General features: G+C 43.6%; 1 protein-coding gene across 6 annotated transcripts in view; it reads right to left on the bottom strand.

The window, feature by feature from the left end:
* Window positions 1-14,552: 14,552 nt before the first annotated feature.
* Window positions 14,553-15,971, bottom strand: part of CEMIP2 (cell migration inducing hyaluronidase 2) — a 70,152-nt gene continuing 68,733 nt past the window's right edge. For all 6 annotated transcript variants that reach the window (XM_044446905.1, XM_044446906.1, XM_044446908.1 and 3 more), the window contains 2 exons: window positions 15,265-15,368; window positions 14,553-15,007 (listed from right to left, as the gene is read on the bottom strand). In XM_044446905.1, the coding sequence (XP_044302840.1) occupies window positions 14,811-15,007; window positions 15,265-15,368 (301 nt within the window). In that variant the 3' untranslated portion in view covers window positions 14,553-14,810. The remainder of the gene's footprint in view (window positions 15,008-15,264; window positions 15,369-15,971) is intronic.

The following is a 15,971-nucleotide window of genomic DNA, read 5'->3' as shown; positions in this document are numbered from 1 at the left end:
ACCATTTTATTTTTGCTTCTCCCTCTGTTCGCCTCTGCACATAATTCTGCAAGCTGATCTGTCCCACACCCCTGTGGAAGGAAGAGGGAGGTGCTCCAAAGGGAAGGTAGCTGGGATGGTTCTCCCTACCCCACTTCTGAGCTTCAAGCTTTGCGTTGTTCTTGTTTGATGCTTGAATTCTTAAGCATTTCATATGGGCAGAGGTAAGCATCCCTCTGATGTAGCAATACTTCGCCCCGCAAAAAGTTCTACTTTCTCACTCCAGCTTCCTGGAGAGGTGTTCCCAAGCTGGTGCCTGTGTTGCGGGTGCTGGGCTGGGGTTGCCTCTCTGGGGAATCCAGGTGGTGGGGGAATCCAGGGACATGCAGAGCCCCAGCCGGGTGCCACCACCAGCTGCTTCCTGCCTCTGCCACTCACACAGGTGCTCGGGTGGGAGCACAGCTGCTTTCTGCCGTTCTGCCTGGCCGATTCACCCCCCTCTTCCTGAGCATGGATCGCTCCCCCTCCTGCTCAAGCAGACCCCTGTGGAGCAGGAGGGGAGGGGACCTGACCAGCTCCCTGTCCTCTTTGCTGTGAGTCAGGGCGTGAGCTCTGTTGGCCAGCAGGGACTGCTTGGGTGCTGCGACAGCCAAACTCAGCTCACAATCACAACTGTCAGAGTGAGGAGCCTCATTCCTCCCCATGGTGCCTCCTGGGACACCACCCGGAGGACTGAGAGGGAAGACACTGGAGATGCAGCCCTGTTGATGCGAGGAGCCCGACGGTCTTTTAGGCACATCCGTGTACATGGTGGCAACAATACAGGTTTGCTTGTTGTGACATGTGAACCCACCAGCTATACCACACTTGCTCTTACATGCTCAAAGGTTTCATTCACCAGCAAGACGTACATAGCTCCTCATCATCCATCAGGGAGAGTGGCATGCTTATCAGTTGCAAAAATATGTCCGACTGCAACACACACAGCCCAGAAATCAGATGTTAAGCCAGGGATGTTGATGACCGGAAAAAAAGAACTACAGATTCAAGTTTTATGTGATTCTGGTTTGCTTTGCTTTGCTTTGCTTTGGTTTTGTAACCTTCACTGGGGCTTCAAAAGTTGAATGGTAGTGAAAAATACCCTTTAAAAAATAAGCAAAATAATCTAAACTACTCAGAACGTAGGCCATAACAGACAACGTTTAAAAAGCATCTTCACTTTGAATCTGATCCATGGCACAGGAAACTTACTATTTCACCACTGTATCTCAGCCATGCAAGTTCATCCATCCACAAATATCAGGAAAGAAAAGGGGGCATCTTTCACCCACTGTACAGAGTGGCCTAAGTATTTATAACATCTCCAAAATACACCAGTTCCCTTTGGGAAGGTACATCTGCAGAAGTTTTGGCAATGAAAATTACATCCAGAGATTAATTCTCCTGGGTAAAAGCTGCAAAAATGGAAAATCCCTTCTTATTCAGAGTAATTTGTGGTCTCTGTTTTAATCCACCCTCCAACCCAGACATCATTTCGCTGGTATCCATAGCAACAGCTCTTTGTATTTCTTCACACTGATCTTCTGCAAGTGGTGTTAATTCAGTTGAACCGGAGGTTACTTCAAGACCCGCCTTCATTATAGTTTCAAATTAGCAGCATACATTAACTTGAATGATTAAAGTGACCTTTTGTGAGAAAGGCTTCACCTTAATCAGTTCGAATGATGGGGAGTCCTTTTGTCTGGTTCCCTTTGTCCCCAGGAGATTTTTCTGTTTAGACGGCAGCCTCTGTTGAGTGAGTGCCAAGAGCAGCTGCAACTAGCCATCTTTGCAGAATTCACCAGAATGCATGCCGTGGGACCAGGCTGTGTGTCTCTGCAACCCTATGGCAGAATTGCTACCCGTACGTACAGGCCCTTGCAGCTGAGACAAGAGACGAGCGGCTCATTCCACTGCATGGCTTTATCATGAGCAAGTGTTCCCAACTTGCTGCCCTCCAGATGCGCTGGACTACAAGACCCACTGACCAGGGCATTCTGGGAACTGTGGCCTGATACATCTGGGCAGTCTGTTTGCAGAACAATCATCCGACATGCTCAGTTAAAACAAATGGCCCAAGAAGAAAGAAGGTTGTCCTGGGCAGTGGATTTGAAAGCAATCCTAAATCTTTGGGAAGGACAGCAGGAAGACACACATGAATACTACATAAGGCAAATGGTTTTACAGCATGAACACAGCTCACAACTCTGGGTTGCTCACATGCTGCCAGTGTTTACACTCAAATTGTTTATGCCCATTGCTTCAAGGTAGTCACAGCAGAATATCCCAGGAATGAAGCATCCCTGCACTTAGCCAGGAACATGTGCTCGATTCCATGAAGTTTTTGTGTTCATTCTTGAGGAGGCCAGACCTTGCTACAGTGGGTTGGGCTGTGGCAACTTAGGCTGCTTCTGAAGGCTGTCTGGAAACTTTGGAGGGTCTGCAATGCAGCTGCAAGGATACTGGTGGGCACCCAGTCCTGCCATTTGTTTCCTGGAACAAATCAAAGTGTTGGTGATGACCTTTAAAGGCTCAAGGGCACAACCTGATGCAGGTTTAGACAGAAAGATGGCCTGCCACTGCAGCAGGCCCCACCAGCTGGTTGCACCTCAAGGCAAAGATACCTCAGACACTGATAACAGGAAGTGACTCTCCCATAACTCCCTGCCCCCCCTGCCCCCCGAAGATCTGATATTGAGGCTCTGTTTTGTGTTCCACCTCTGGGCAGAAGCAACCTTTGTAGGGGCTGCACCTACGGTATGGAACGGTTTGTCCCCTGAAAAATATATGACCTCCTTCCTTGCTGGTTTTGTGTGTGTATGTGTGTGTGTGTGTTTTGTTTTGTTCTGCCAGATGTTAAAGATCATTTTAAAATTCCAGCAAGCCCTTGTTCTGACAGGCAGTCATTGTTTATGGCTTGGTTTCAACTGCTGGCCCTGTCTCTGTTATTTGCTATTTTATATTGCTTTATGAAGTTATGTTTTTGAAGTTGTTGTAAGTGGTCAAGAATTTGCACTATAACAACAGGATACATACATTTATTTTTTTGATTCATAGTTCACTTTTCTGCCAAAAAGGTGGCACAGCTAAGAATAAAAAATACAGATTAAAAACAAAAGCTGGATTGAGAAAAGAATTAAAAACACAAAAAAGAAAAGAGATAACCAGCAGTCAAGCAACTAGCTCCCCTTAAAATCAGACCGGCATATGTGCCATAGACTGCCTGGACAGAAAATTCTTTGCCTACCAGCTGAAGGACAACAGGGGGCAACCTGAGGAGACTCACCATGAAGATTCTTTCTTACATCCACACCAAACTTATCTCTGGTGCTGATGGGAGCAAGAGAAGTGCCTCTGCCAAAAGCCTGAAAATTCAGAACTGATGCAGGAGAAGGTGGCCCTTCGAGCAGCCTGGACCCAGGCCATATTGGGCTTGGTGGTGGCAACCAGCACTTCAAATTGTCTCCAGACACAGCCTGGTGCCTGTGATGCCATGGTTCCAAAGATGTCTAGAGCTCCTGGTCAACAGGATGGTCAACAGGTTGTCTGCAGCATTCTGGAACAGCCAGAGTGACTACAGTTTGTTTGTTTGTTTGTGAGCCGTCCAGAGACTCAGTGTGACTGGATGGCCTGGAAATATCTCGAATAAATAAATGAATAAAGGCAGGGCCATGTAGTGTGCCTTTCAATCGTCCAAACAGGATACAACTAAGGCATAGGAATATATGGGTTTGGGTACATTTGCTCTATCTGTGTTTCATGGCTTGCCAGGTATCTGTTGTTCCACATCTCATCACTGATGGAACTGAATTTTTTAAAAAACCAGAAAACTGTTCTGCTTGTGCTAATTCACATGTGCACTCATTCATATTCAACTGCACTGAGCTAATATGAATTAGCTCCCCCCTCAAAGAAACCTCCAATATTTCTCCCCCTCAAAGAAAACCCCAATCTGCAAGCCTGCAGAATCCCCAGGTTTTGGAAAAAGGCTGGTCTTTTGAGTTACATACAGGTAAATTTCATAGAAATCCAAACAATTTGCATCTCTTGGAGACTTCTCTGACATCACTGCTACGACGCATTGTTCATCGTCAGCTTGGACCTCTCCAGGAACTGGCAGAGCTCCTCTGTGCAAACACACTCTTGGCACCAGGCATCCAGGCTCAAAGCAGGAGAACATGCAAACGACGAGTCCTTCACCCCCTTGAGAACCCTCCCCAGACTGAACCTATATTTCCTGATTTGCCTTTTAACTAATCAGACTCTGGTTGAAGGTTTAACACACACAAAATGTGTGCAAACAAAGCAAAACAGAGGAAGGAAATCTGTAGTTGCTTCATCACTCTTGAGCTGTCATAGTTACTGCCCCGTCATGATGCCCTCTGTACTTTGACCCTGTTTACAAAAGACCACTTCCTTTACAAGATCTCATTCCTGTTTGTGACGTGCTTTCCTTGAAAAGATACATCCTTTCACCATCCGTCACAGGCATTCTTTGGAGGCCTGTTGAATTTACTGTGATTTGTGCATTTTTCTGAGGGGACAATTTTCTTTATAACTTCCTTCTCTTCTTCCTCTTTAAGCTCTTATCTAAAATGCAAATTATGAATAGAGTATTAACACATTTAGGGTGTGGTCCACTGCTGCTGCCTTAGATACGCATCAGCCTCCAAACCCAAAGGGTTACATGGATCTGGCACACGGGGTGAAGTGAGGATGCAATGATCTCCAGCCCTGCATGGCCTAAATTTTGAAGAAATCGCTACCACTGGGCAATTGGGCATGGACACTGGTTTCCAGGGACAGAGAGTCCACGCTGAATTGCAGCTTTGTTGCAGCCCACTGCTCACTATTTTTAAACTCTTTGTAAAGGTGTGGAAAAAGCAGAATCCTTGGAATTATTAGGGGCAGTGCATGTGGCCTTTCCTCTGTATGGATAACATATGGCACAAGACTCCTCCTAAACATGCCTCCAAGAGCATGAGAAAAAGAGTGTTTGAGGGAGCCCATCCTTAACTTCCCAAGGGGATCCCCAGGGCTTTTGGGGGGCAGGGTGCTAGGAAGCCCCAACACTCCCCTTAGTTTTGCAGTTTACCTGTGTGTGCACCACCTTGGGGCATGGCCAAACCTTAGGGAAAACCCCAGTGGGAAGGGTTCCCATAAGCTTTGAACTGCTAGCAGGGAGACTGTAACCCTTTCCCAGATGTCTTCAGGAGATGCTTTTGCACTTTGGGGTGCCTGTGATAGGCAGTCTTCTGCCAACCCCTTGGCTAGATGGTACACCTTCCTGACACTCTTGCCACTTCCCTTACTGGTCTAGTGACTTGGTCATGGCTTATTTTGTGGTCTGGGTTCTAAGAACACAGGAAGCCATGGATGGTTTATTGAATCCAAATACAAGCCATGGCTAATTGGGGTGCCATGGAGACTTGTAAACCATCCTGTGGGAAGAGTCCTGATTTCAGACATCTCTTTAGACCACCGTGGCTTGACGTGTTGTGTGAATCCATTCATAGGCTGCGTATGAGTCACAATCTTTTTTGACCCTGCTATAGGAAACATCAACTCTAAATATAGCTTTTCTATAGTTGTTGCCTACTCAGTTTTAATTTTGTCTGTCTAGTTTATTTTTATACTGTTTGCTATTTTTCAGCTGAGTCACATCAGCATATTATGTAGATGCATTTAAATAAGTTAGTACATGAGTAGGGCAGAGTGAATAGTGTCTCTTCTGGGTTTCTCTTGATCAATGTACTAAATTCATCTTCCCTAACACCTGCTGCTCTGTGTATGTGTTGGACTACCTCCCAACTTCTGTAGACTGCACGATCATTGGCCCTTAATACAAGCAGTCCCAGCCTTTCAGTATTGCAAGACTGTTCCAACCGCCTACTTGTGCAAGAGAATCAAGCAGTGGTACATTTCTTCACAATCAAGCATGGAGTGGCCACTTACAAACTGCTAAAAAATGCAACATCAATGCATCACCGAAGAGAGAACAAAAGAGAAACTAGTTTGCATAAAATTTACACTGCATCCCATGCCAAAGTGTAGCAAGCTGTGACCAGGTGACCCGCATACCTTGCTTATTCTGCTGTCCAGGTGCTACTGATAGATAGTGTCAAGGCCCAGCTCTTTCTTCTGATGGTGCTTTATTTTTATTCCGGATTAGGATGGACAACCCTTCAGAAAGAGGATGCATCTAAAAACGGGATTGTCTTCTGTAAATGAGGACAAAACTACCACTTTTACCCAAAGAGCAGATTCACAGCAAATTTCCATCATTCCTAACTCTACAGTTATCTGAAGTAGTAGGGTTTGATTTCAGGTGCTAACAGCTGGAAAGACTCGGGACTCCTCATTTTATCACCAGTTACCTTCTCAATTCTGTGGAGCATCAACAGCAAAAAGGGTAGAGGTAAAAGTAAAAGCTAAAGTGTACACATAGTGTTAACTTTCGCTTCCTTGAAACAGACCACTTCTGCTTTTCTGGAGTACTCTGCTTCTCCTGCTCTAAATATCCTCTCTGTAGATACAAGCCGGTATGGCGGTTACTCCAAGAAAGAGAAGGCTTTACCTGCCAGAACACGTTTTCAGAGGGTCCCCCAAGAGTGGCGTCTACTCCTATCCATCACTATGTGATAGGCAAGAAATAGCTCCAGAGTCCAGACAGCCTAAAGAAAGACCAAGTGGAAATGTGGGAAAGCTACCAGATGCCAACTCCTCTTCATTAGCTGTCCAGTCTTCCCCACAGCAGTGCAACTAGGAGATGGCCATCCTCACAGGCTCTGAGGTTTGCCATCATGGGCAAGCAGGGCTGCTTTCATGTCCATGCTGTCAGTGGGGCAGCTAAGGCTGGACGTCAGGCCCACAGCCCAGGACTCTATGGTCCCCAGGTCCCAGAGAGTGGCAGCTGAGGGGCTGTGGCGAGTGGTCTTGCTGTAAGAACTTGGGTCAGCAGAGGCATGCTGGGACTCGCCCAGTGCTGATGCGGGTCCCTATAGTACGCTCATGCGCTCGCTCGCACGCTCGCTAGCTCCCTTCCTTCCTTCCTTCCAATTGTTTAAATGTAAAGTTAGGGGTGGCCGGATGTAAGTAGCACTTAAATAGTTAGAGATGTTACTTCCTTTTTTATTTAATTTTAAACATGCATTTCCATGTTGCAACTGTTTCTTTTTGTTTTGCTTTAAAATCAGGGTTGGCAAATATCGTTGTTCACTCCAGCGTACAAGGAATCAGTTGTCAATTGTGAAATGGTGGTGGCAGGCGGAGGAGAGAATTGTTAGCTGTGTGCTTCACAACTGAAGTCACACCCATGGCCACCACTTCTTGCCCCACAAGCTGAGGGTCCAAAATCCCCTAAGGCTAAGCTGCACCACTGCATGCTGCTCAGCTTGAAGACAGGCCAGAATTTAAAACAGGTAAGTGGAGACGGTTGCTCTGTAGCACCCCTCTCCCTTTGGCCAAAAATGCCAGACTGATCAGTTGACCTTCATTCCAGCACAGTGCAACTACAAGCTCATGATTTACACTAACGGTTTTCCTACTCCGACTTCGATAAATTTGCACTGTGCTCATACTCCCTGGAGATCATTATTCCCTTTGCATGCCGGTAAGTGGCTCTTTTCAGTTGATCAGATGCAACCTTGTGACTGGCTTCCAAAAAGTGCAAATAAAAGCACATCCTTTAGAGGGGCTTAAAAAGAGGGTATGGGAGGGAACACATAATTTATTTGACCAATTCAGTGGAATCTATCTGGCGTGCTTCTATCTCTGTTTGCCAAGGAAAAGAAGCAGACAGGATAAGCAGAATTTTATTCAGTCTACTCTATAGTTCATGGTAACTGGTTGTGCTCCAAAACAAACAGCTCTGCATTGTAAGAGCTTATAGGGTAAGTGGGGTGCACTGTGGGCATATACAGAATCACGCACACACCAGCCATCACTTGCATACTTTGTTCTGTTCCAGGTTTTATTACACCCCATAAACAGCATCTGTTAGCACATGCTTATTAATGTTTGTTTAACTTACCAACCCCAGTTTTGAAGTAGGTTCATGTGTAACTTTTAACAACAGTCTTATGAAATCTCTTGTGCTTCTCTTTAAATGGTTCACATTAATTACACCGGTCTGGCAAACAAATGCGCGGTACAGAGGCTGCCCATGGAAAGCAGGAGCAAGGAAGCAATGTTTTCTCAAATCAGCGGCACTGTTTATTCTCATTGCCGAGCCACCCCAGAATCAGCCCTAATTCCACACACTCAACAAACTCCCCATTCAAGAATTAAAAGGCAAACAAGCCAGCCCAGTGGCTATGAAAGGAAGCACAAAGTCTGCAACATTTGATTGGCTTTAACAAGTTAATTGGCTCTGGAGGGCTTCATGATCGTTTTCTGGCAGCTAATATTCACACTTTTTGCAGCAGTCTCTCCGAGGTGGCTGCAATCACAGAGCCCTGTTATGTGCGTAATTGGTGCATGCATACATTTGTGCTTGCACACATCTACAGTATGTGTGTGCACTGCACATTCAGTGAGAAAGCTTTCATTTTCAGTGCAAACATTGCCACCGCTGAAGAGACAAGTGAGTTATTAGGTTGATACAATATTTTAGTTAGTTTAGTTATTATATTGTTAACTTTGTTATTAATTTAGTTAATAATTAGTATTAATTAACTTAATTATTAATTATTAACTTAGTTTATTGTTATATTATTAATTTAGTTTAGTTAGCTATTATAAATGCATCACCTTATATTTTATAGATTCAGTTGTAAGAAGCATTTAATTGTATGAAGTACTTAAGTTGTACTTGTAAGAAGTACTTGTGAGGTGTACACTTTAATTGTAAGAAGTACTTAATTTTTGCTAAATGTAACCTGGATTAAGAAGAAATCTGAGTTTGGTGAAAACCATGTTATTATTTAGTTTGTACCTTTTCATACAAACTGACCTAATTTGCTATACATGAACTATCATTTTTTGTATTTCCACATTTCTTGCAATGCATGAAAAATAGCATGGAAAGGCAAGTACTAGGGGAAATCTCTTGCAAAGTTCAGAGATTAAGAGAAAATATGTATGCATCAATACTCACATAGAAATGCACGAGTTTTCATGCAAACTTTTTAAAACTGCAAAATGACATGGAATTAAGACAGAATGGAGTTGTTCCTGGGAAAAATGTGACCATTACAGGCTCCTCCCTTCTATTATACAGAATTTCTTAAATCTGAAACTACAGCTTTGTCACATGGTCATAAATATGCACAGTTAGTAAAAGGTCCTACTGTGGAGAAGGTCACATTAACTATGAATAAGTCACAATCGCTCATATATTTATCATTTTGGCAAGTCATCAATATTTATGGCCATAGGAAGCAAGCAGGGTGGACATTTCAGTCCTGTTCTGCGCATCCCTGGGCATTCATGTTGCAGTCCAGCAAACTAACGTGCCATCCAATGTGGCCACCACCTTGGGGGATAATGGGTATCCAACTGAGTCCGGTTGCAGTGGGGAAGCCAAGACTGCCCCTCGGGTTCTTTTGCTCTGCAAAAGATTCTAGCTCTTGAAGCCTTTTGCAGCTGTTGCAAGGAGGGGTCCGGAGGCATCACTGGGTTTCCTTCGTGCCAGCACAGCCTCACCCCTCCTGCCCTCAGCCTGCAAAATGCACCCCGGCCTGCTGGCTCCCAAGTTGCATTTGCAGTTTTGGCAGCACGGGTGCCGCGGGAAGAGCTGCAGAGGCTGTGAGGGCGGACGGAGGGAGGGCCCTCCCTGGCCGGAGGGATTTCCAACTCTGACCATGCAGCATCTTTCTGAGATCAGAGCTGGGATGCCCAGCTGCCTTGCGGACATCAAGGCAGCACCTGGAAGCCACACAATTGTGCCCTAAGCCTGTCTGCGAACAGAGCATAGGCAATGGTCCTGCTTAGTGTTGTTGATTGTGCAGAGAAAGCAAAACAGCCTGTCTTTCCTGTGGGCTCTAAGGAGATGCAGGGACAAAAGCATGAGCGGGGCTTTAGGCTATGCCTCCAGATAGCATGCATGCCCTATTTAACTGCAAATCAACTCGATATTAATGTTAATTGTTTCAGCAACTATCAGTATCTCCTGTTGCTTAGGAAATGCAGATATGACAACATAGATTTAAACCTCTTCCTCACTTGGTCATTTGCATCACTTTGTCATTTTAGCATGCAACAGTAGTGCACCTTCTGTAATTGCCATTATTACGGCAAAGTACGCTTTACTGAAGGTCGGCGACCTCTCGGATGGGAGGGAAATGTGCCTGGAATACATCGCAGGCTCAGCTGGTACGACTGACTTTTACGGGTCAAAATGAAATCGCTCTTACTGTATGATCAAGTATGCTGCTACTTCACCCATTTAAGTGGCTTTAAAATACATTCACAAACCGACTGAAGTGAACGATGCATTTTTTTCTTCTGCATTGCGAATTGCGGTATCAAAGCCACAAAAACAGCTCTGGAAATGTGTGGTTCTCACCTGCTTGTCTACGGATCAGCAGCGATCTTTCTGGGCGAGCTGATTGCTTCCCTTCAGCTGACTTGCCTGACAAAAATGGAGGCCAGCCCCGTATACTACTGCGAGCTTCAGTATTACAAAGACAGAACATCCCGTCTGAGAACTCGCAGTACACCTCGCGGGAAGAGAAAGGCTTGCTCCTACAATAGCGGAAGTTACCAAAAATGGCTGTAGCTTAGCACCTGCCTAATGTAGCTGTATCAAGATGGGGAACACCTTTTCCCCCATCACCGTGTTTCATGTTATCATAGGACACTCACGTAATGGGGCACATGGTATCCTGCAAACCATGAGAGCGCTCTGACTAAAGGAGAGCCCTCAAGCTTAGGGTTTTCTTACTATTTCATCAGGTGAGCAGTGTGTTGCATTATACAACCAACTGGTCGTGTGGGCAACTGCCTGGCTGCACAGGTCATGTTGAGCGGAAGAGAAATTGCAAGACGTAGAAGAAATTATCACCACAAATGTTTTATTGGCAACGACTGAGGTAGCAGATTATGCAAGGCAACGTGATGGACCCACTTGGCCCCTCTACATTTCCTGTATAAAAGGCATGTTCGAGGAAAAATACATATTCTGTGAGTAAATACCTGCAAAACCATGTTTTATACTTTGCATTAAAGAAGGACTACCTGCAAAATAATTACCTGGCTAAAAGTAATCTAATAATGGCATACAAAACTGTGATAACCAATGGAAAAATGAAATGTCACAGTATTTTTTTTTCTTTTTTAGGATTCCTGGCTGTATTTTTGGGATCTTCCCAACTCTTGTAGAATATCCCTAATCCCAGGCATTAAAAGATTCATCATCCAAATGAACTGAAACTGTATTTGGGAATCTGTGTGTTCAGATATTTCTGTATTGCTGTGATTTGCTGGCTAATTTCTTCCTGCTTACACATGGAAATTTGTGTAACAGATAGAGATGCTACTTGATTAGAATTATTACCACAAATTAAAATAGGCATCCTATTTGTGCACAGGAAAAGCATACAGGTAGAGATTTTCCTATGGCCTCTAGACAAGATCCAGAGGCCATAGGATTGTTCAGGAAAGCTCCCCACAGGTTTTAGACCAGAGGTGGGGCCCTCTTTTACAGGAAAGTCTCAGGGGCCCCATTCCAGTGGTGGGAGGGGCTGAAAGCAAAGGGGGCAGGCCCAAAGGCAAAGTGGGTGGAGCTTAAGTATTGTTTAAAGCCCAGTGTTCTTAACTCCACCAAGCCTTTCAACATTTTTGCATGGGTGAAATGGCTGCACAACAACCAGGAACAAATAAATAATTGGTGGTTGGAGAAGGTGGAGCTGGGGAAGGTGGTGTGAGCAGCTGCTGAGGCCTGGAGGGTTGGACTGAGTCTCTACAACCAAATTTGGACCATATGCCTGAGGGCCCACTGTACTTAGAACTCCAATGCCAGAGCTATTCTTCTGGCTCCACCTAGCCACTGCTGAAGAGTCCGCCATGGCTCCCACTAATGGAGGTGGAACTCCAACCCTGTACAAGACAGTGGACGGGCCAGGGGGCAGGGATGGAGGGCTGATGATCCAATCTCTCCCAGCCTCCAAGCATGATACTAACACAGAGGAAAGTCAAGTTTCTTGGGGAGTACACAGAAACAGAGCCTCACAGATTGGAGCCATCTGTTATCTAGGTACCTTGCCCACAGGATTATTTTTAAAGAATCTAATTGCTAACTTTTTTTTCTATTACTATAAAAAACAATTGCATGTAAATATATCACCTTTGGAGTTTGTGAAGTCAGCAAAGCAAATCTTACATTTTTCTTGTTTTCCAGGTTATATTAGGTGAATTTTCCGAAGACAGTGGAATTGGAAAATTGCTGCAAGTTTGCATTTTAGGTATCCAGAAGCCAGTTATGTTGCATTTCGGATACCAACAACCCCTGGTCAGAAGTCAGGGTTAATCTTCTGAGTTATACCATGAGGAGCAATTCCTTTCCTCCTAGCCTAATCCAAGATGAGTAGCATACCTTCAAACTCTGCTCAGGGTTATCAGCTTGAACATAAATGCTGCTAACCTCTTAGGGAAGAAAATAATGAACCAAGATTTATCTTTATGAATATATAATGGATAGACTGACTCTGTTCTAAAAAGCACAGTAATTTACTGCAAGAATTCTCATTGAAATAGTCCATAAATTTTATAACTAAGAGAGAAAGCCACAAGGTAGGGTGTAAATCCATGGAGAACAGATTCCTGTAGGTAATAGTTCACCTCAGCACAATTCTGGTTCTGGCCTGAGCACCTCAATATCCTAAGAGAAAATACAGAACTCTTGGTGAATTAATAGTCTCCAGACTTTGCACAGCTGATGGGCTGCAGGGCTAGCAACTAAAATATGGTCTTCATAATGTGTTGTAAAAGGGGACCCCAATAAATATTCAAAAGCACATAAATGCTGTGAACATTCAATTAAAATTTCACATAAGAAACCTGCAAACTAGAGAATTCTCTAGTGCTACAGCTTTCTGAAACAGTGAGTTGGGATTTACACTATTTACACTTCCATTCACAGAGTAAGAGTGATTTCCATCAATTCCTCACATCATTTGCATGTATCTCACACATTCCTAAGAATCTCTTAAAACTCAGGAATAGATTTTCAGGGCACAGGTAGATGCATAGGGAGGATGCCAAAAAAAAAAAAAGTTTCACAAAGAAAACACGCACAAAAAGTTAATTATGATCCAAGCAAATATAAGAACATGTGGAGACCTTCTTTTTATCCCTACAACCTAGCATTCTTCCTAAGCAGGGAACCTGAGCCTTATCTGGTGTCTGCTGTTCCAGCCCTATCAGTAAGTGAAGGCGTGATTCTGGCTGAGTGCTTATGGGTCTCCTTTTCCCCAAAATCCTCTGATTCGAGTCACAAGAAACTGATAGATCTCTCTTGTGCTGTGGGATCTACCTCTTATCCTTCACCTACCAGGTATCTCAGAGGGAGAAAATGGAAAAGAACTGTTTTGGTGGCAGCCCCTATCTCCTTGCTTTAGGCTTCCAGGTCAGGGGGTAAATGGAGGGGTAGCAGCCCTTCATGACTGCAGAGGCAAGACATTGTAAAGGAAACCACACCAAAGAATAGCAAACTATCTCAGGCACTGGCTTTTGTGCTGGTCTGTCCCAAAAGGATGGGCCAATGAGAAAACCTCAGTGGGGGACCACCATGGGATTTCCTTCAAAAACCACACTTTTTGGTATGTCCGTGTGTCTTAGCAGGGAAGGAAAAGCTAACAGACATAAGAACTGAAATTTAGGAGCTTTATAAACACCATCTTCCTAACAAATTAGACTGATCTGTAGGTGGGAGACAAGGAACTCCTACCTTTGGTAAAGTCAGAAGATTGATCCCCAGCTGTAAAGACTGTCCTTCTTGGCTACTCTTGGCCATATGGTTAGGAGAATGCCCAGCAACTGGATACTTGCTGGAAATGCCGTATCATTACTATCCTACTAGGCCTGTACCATGGCCAAACAACTGCTGGAGGAACAACTAAGCTTGAGCACAGACTGCCAGTGACGGGTTCCCCTGCCTTTAGAGAAACCCTGCAGCAAGTTTTCACTTGGAACCAGCTTAATGCACTTCATGTAGAGAAGCAGACGCACTTGGTAACTTGGTTCAGTAGGCATGGACTGTAAGAGGATTAATGAGAAAACCAAATGTAGGGCCATTTCATGAATTATACTCGGTTACACTTTCTCCATCTAACTAAAGACTCTCACACGTAATATGTGAACTGAGAGACCACCACAGAATCATGTTTACGTGCACAGAGTACATGTGAGAATTAGAAAGAAAGAAGCAGCAGCTGACTATAATGTACAAAGTGGCCTCCTTAAAATACAAATATGCAAACATTTTAGAATACTTTCAAGTAATCCTAGGCCAATGCTATTTCTTTTGATCAAATTCTCCAAGGTAGCCAATGCTTCCAACATCTGCTCTTCTTAAGAACGAAACACAAAGAAAGTAGAAGACAAAAGGCTTTTTATAAGGACAAACATCAGAGGCATCCCACCCCCCCCATGTATTTTAACAAATACTTTAATTTTTTAATATTTTATACAATCCAAAGGTGCACAGAATGGCATTCAAGCATTCAACATAGGCATATGTCCATATCAAAACAGCGAAGTGATGTACTTTGGATAATAGTACATTTTAAAATCCCATAAAATAAATAAATTAGTTCACATTGTCTTCAGTGCTCACATGCACCCTCAAATTTCTACTGTGTTCTTATAGCCTGCTTTAAAAGTTCCAAGTCTTTCCGCCGGCCAGTGTTCACTCTGACACAACCATACTCTTCCAGCTGCAAAGGAATATACTTTTCAATTTGACCTAAGCCCTGCCCTGCAGGACTGGTAAATAGTTTTATCCAAGATGGTTTAAAGTTTCCTCTAAAGCCCAGAAAACTAATCTGCCCTGAAACATAAAACAGGAGAGAAAACAAAAAATGTTGCAGTTCAGAACATGAAAGCCATTAACAACAAATAAATGAATTGTTTAATAAAACACTTTCCATTCTATAACAAACTGTAAAATGCTACTGTCAACCTGATTCACCTTGAAAAATGTCCCGAACTAGCTATATATGGATACAGGACAGAAGTTTAAACAGCATCTTTAGAATTCATTGTCCTAGAAAGTAAGGGCAACTTTATATACAAAAGAGAACAAACCTGTGTTCTGAAGACTTGCTGGTTTTGCTGCTCCCAGGGTCATTAAGGTTTGTGAAATGTTAAGACTTTTTATCTTTCCAGCGGTGCTTAATATAACTATAGACCTGAGAAAAAAGTCATAAAGAGATACAGTTGGAAGGCAGAGAAGCACACTGAACTATTACTGCTCATACAGAATGTATTTTACAGAGTAGTCTGGGTTCTGACAATAGCAAGTGGGGCAGAAGAATTTACCCACCCCTCAATTACCTAATAAGCATAAACAAAATATGTATGCAAACAGCTTACATAAATTTCAAAATGTGTATATTCCTAAAAGCAGCTTCTGGTAATCTTTATAACACAACAGAAACCCTCCATAATCAACTGACAGGAATTTATATTGAGTTTTGCTGCCCAACTACTTAGCAAAACACTTTAAGCATGCTTACCTCCTGAAAAATATTTTCTGCTCTAGTTATGGTCTGATGCACCTCAAAATTTTGCTAAGGCATTTCTAAAAGCCAGCAATTTCCTATTTCTAAGGAGCTTTCATAAGCCATAAACTGCCTGCTCATGTCTTTTAAGGGAAATATTAAACTATGTTAAAAATCATTACTGTTTTATATTTTTACTCCAATCTATATCCTTTCCATGTTAAGACAACCACATTCACCTCTGAGATTAGGGTTGGACAATTTATGTCCTACCAGAATTTTTGGCCTACA

Source organism: Varanus komodoensis, unplaced genomic scaffold, assembly GCF_004798865.1.
Source record: "Varanus komodoensis strain SLA01 unplaced genomic scaffold, ASM479886v1 scaffold5, whole genome shotgun sequence".
NCBI lineage: Eukaryota > Metazoa > Chordata > Lepidosauria > Squamata > Varanidae > Varanus > Varanus komodoensis.
This window is presented reverse-complemented; position numbering and strand designations above follow the sequence as displayed.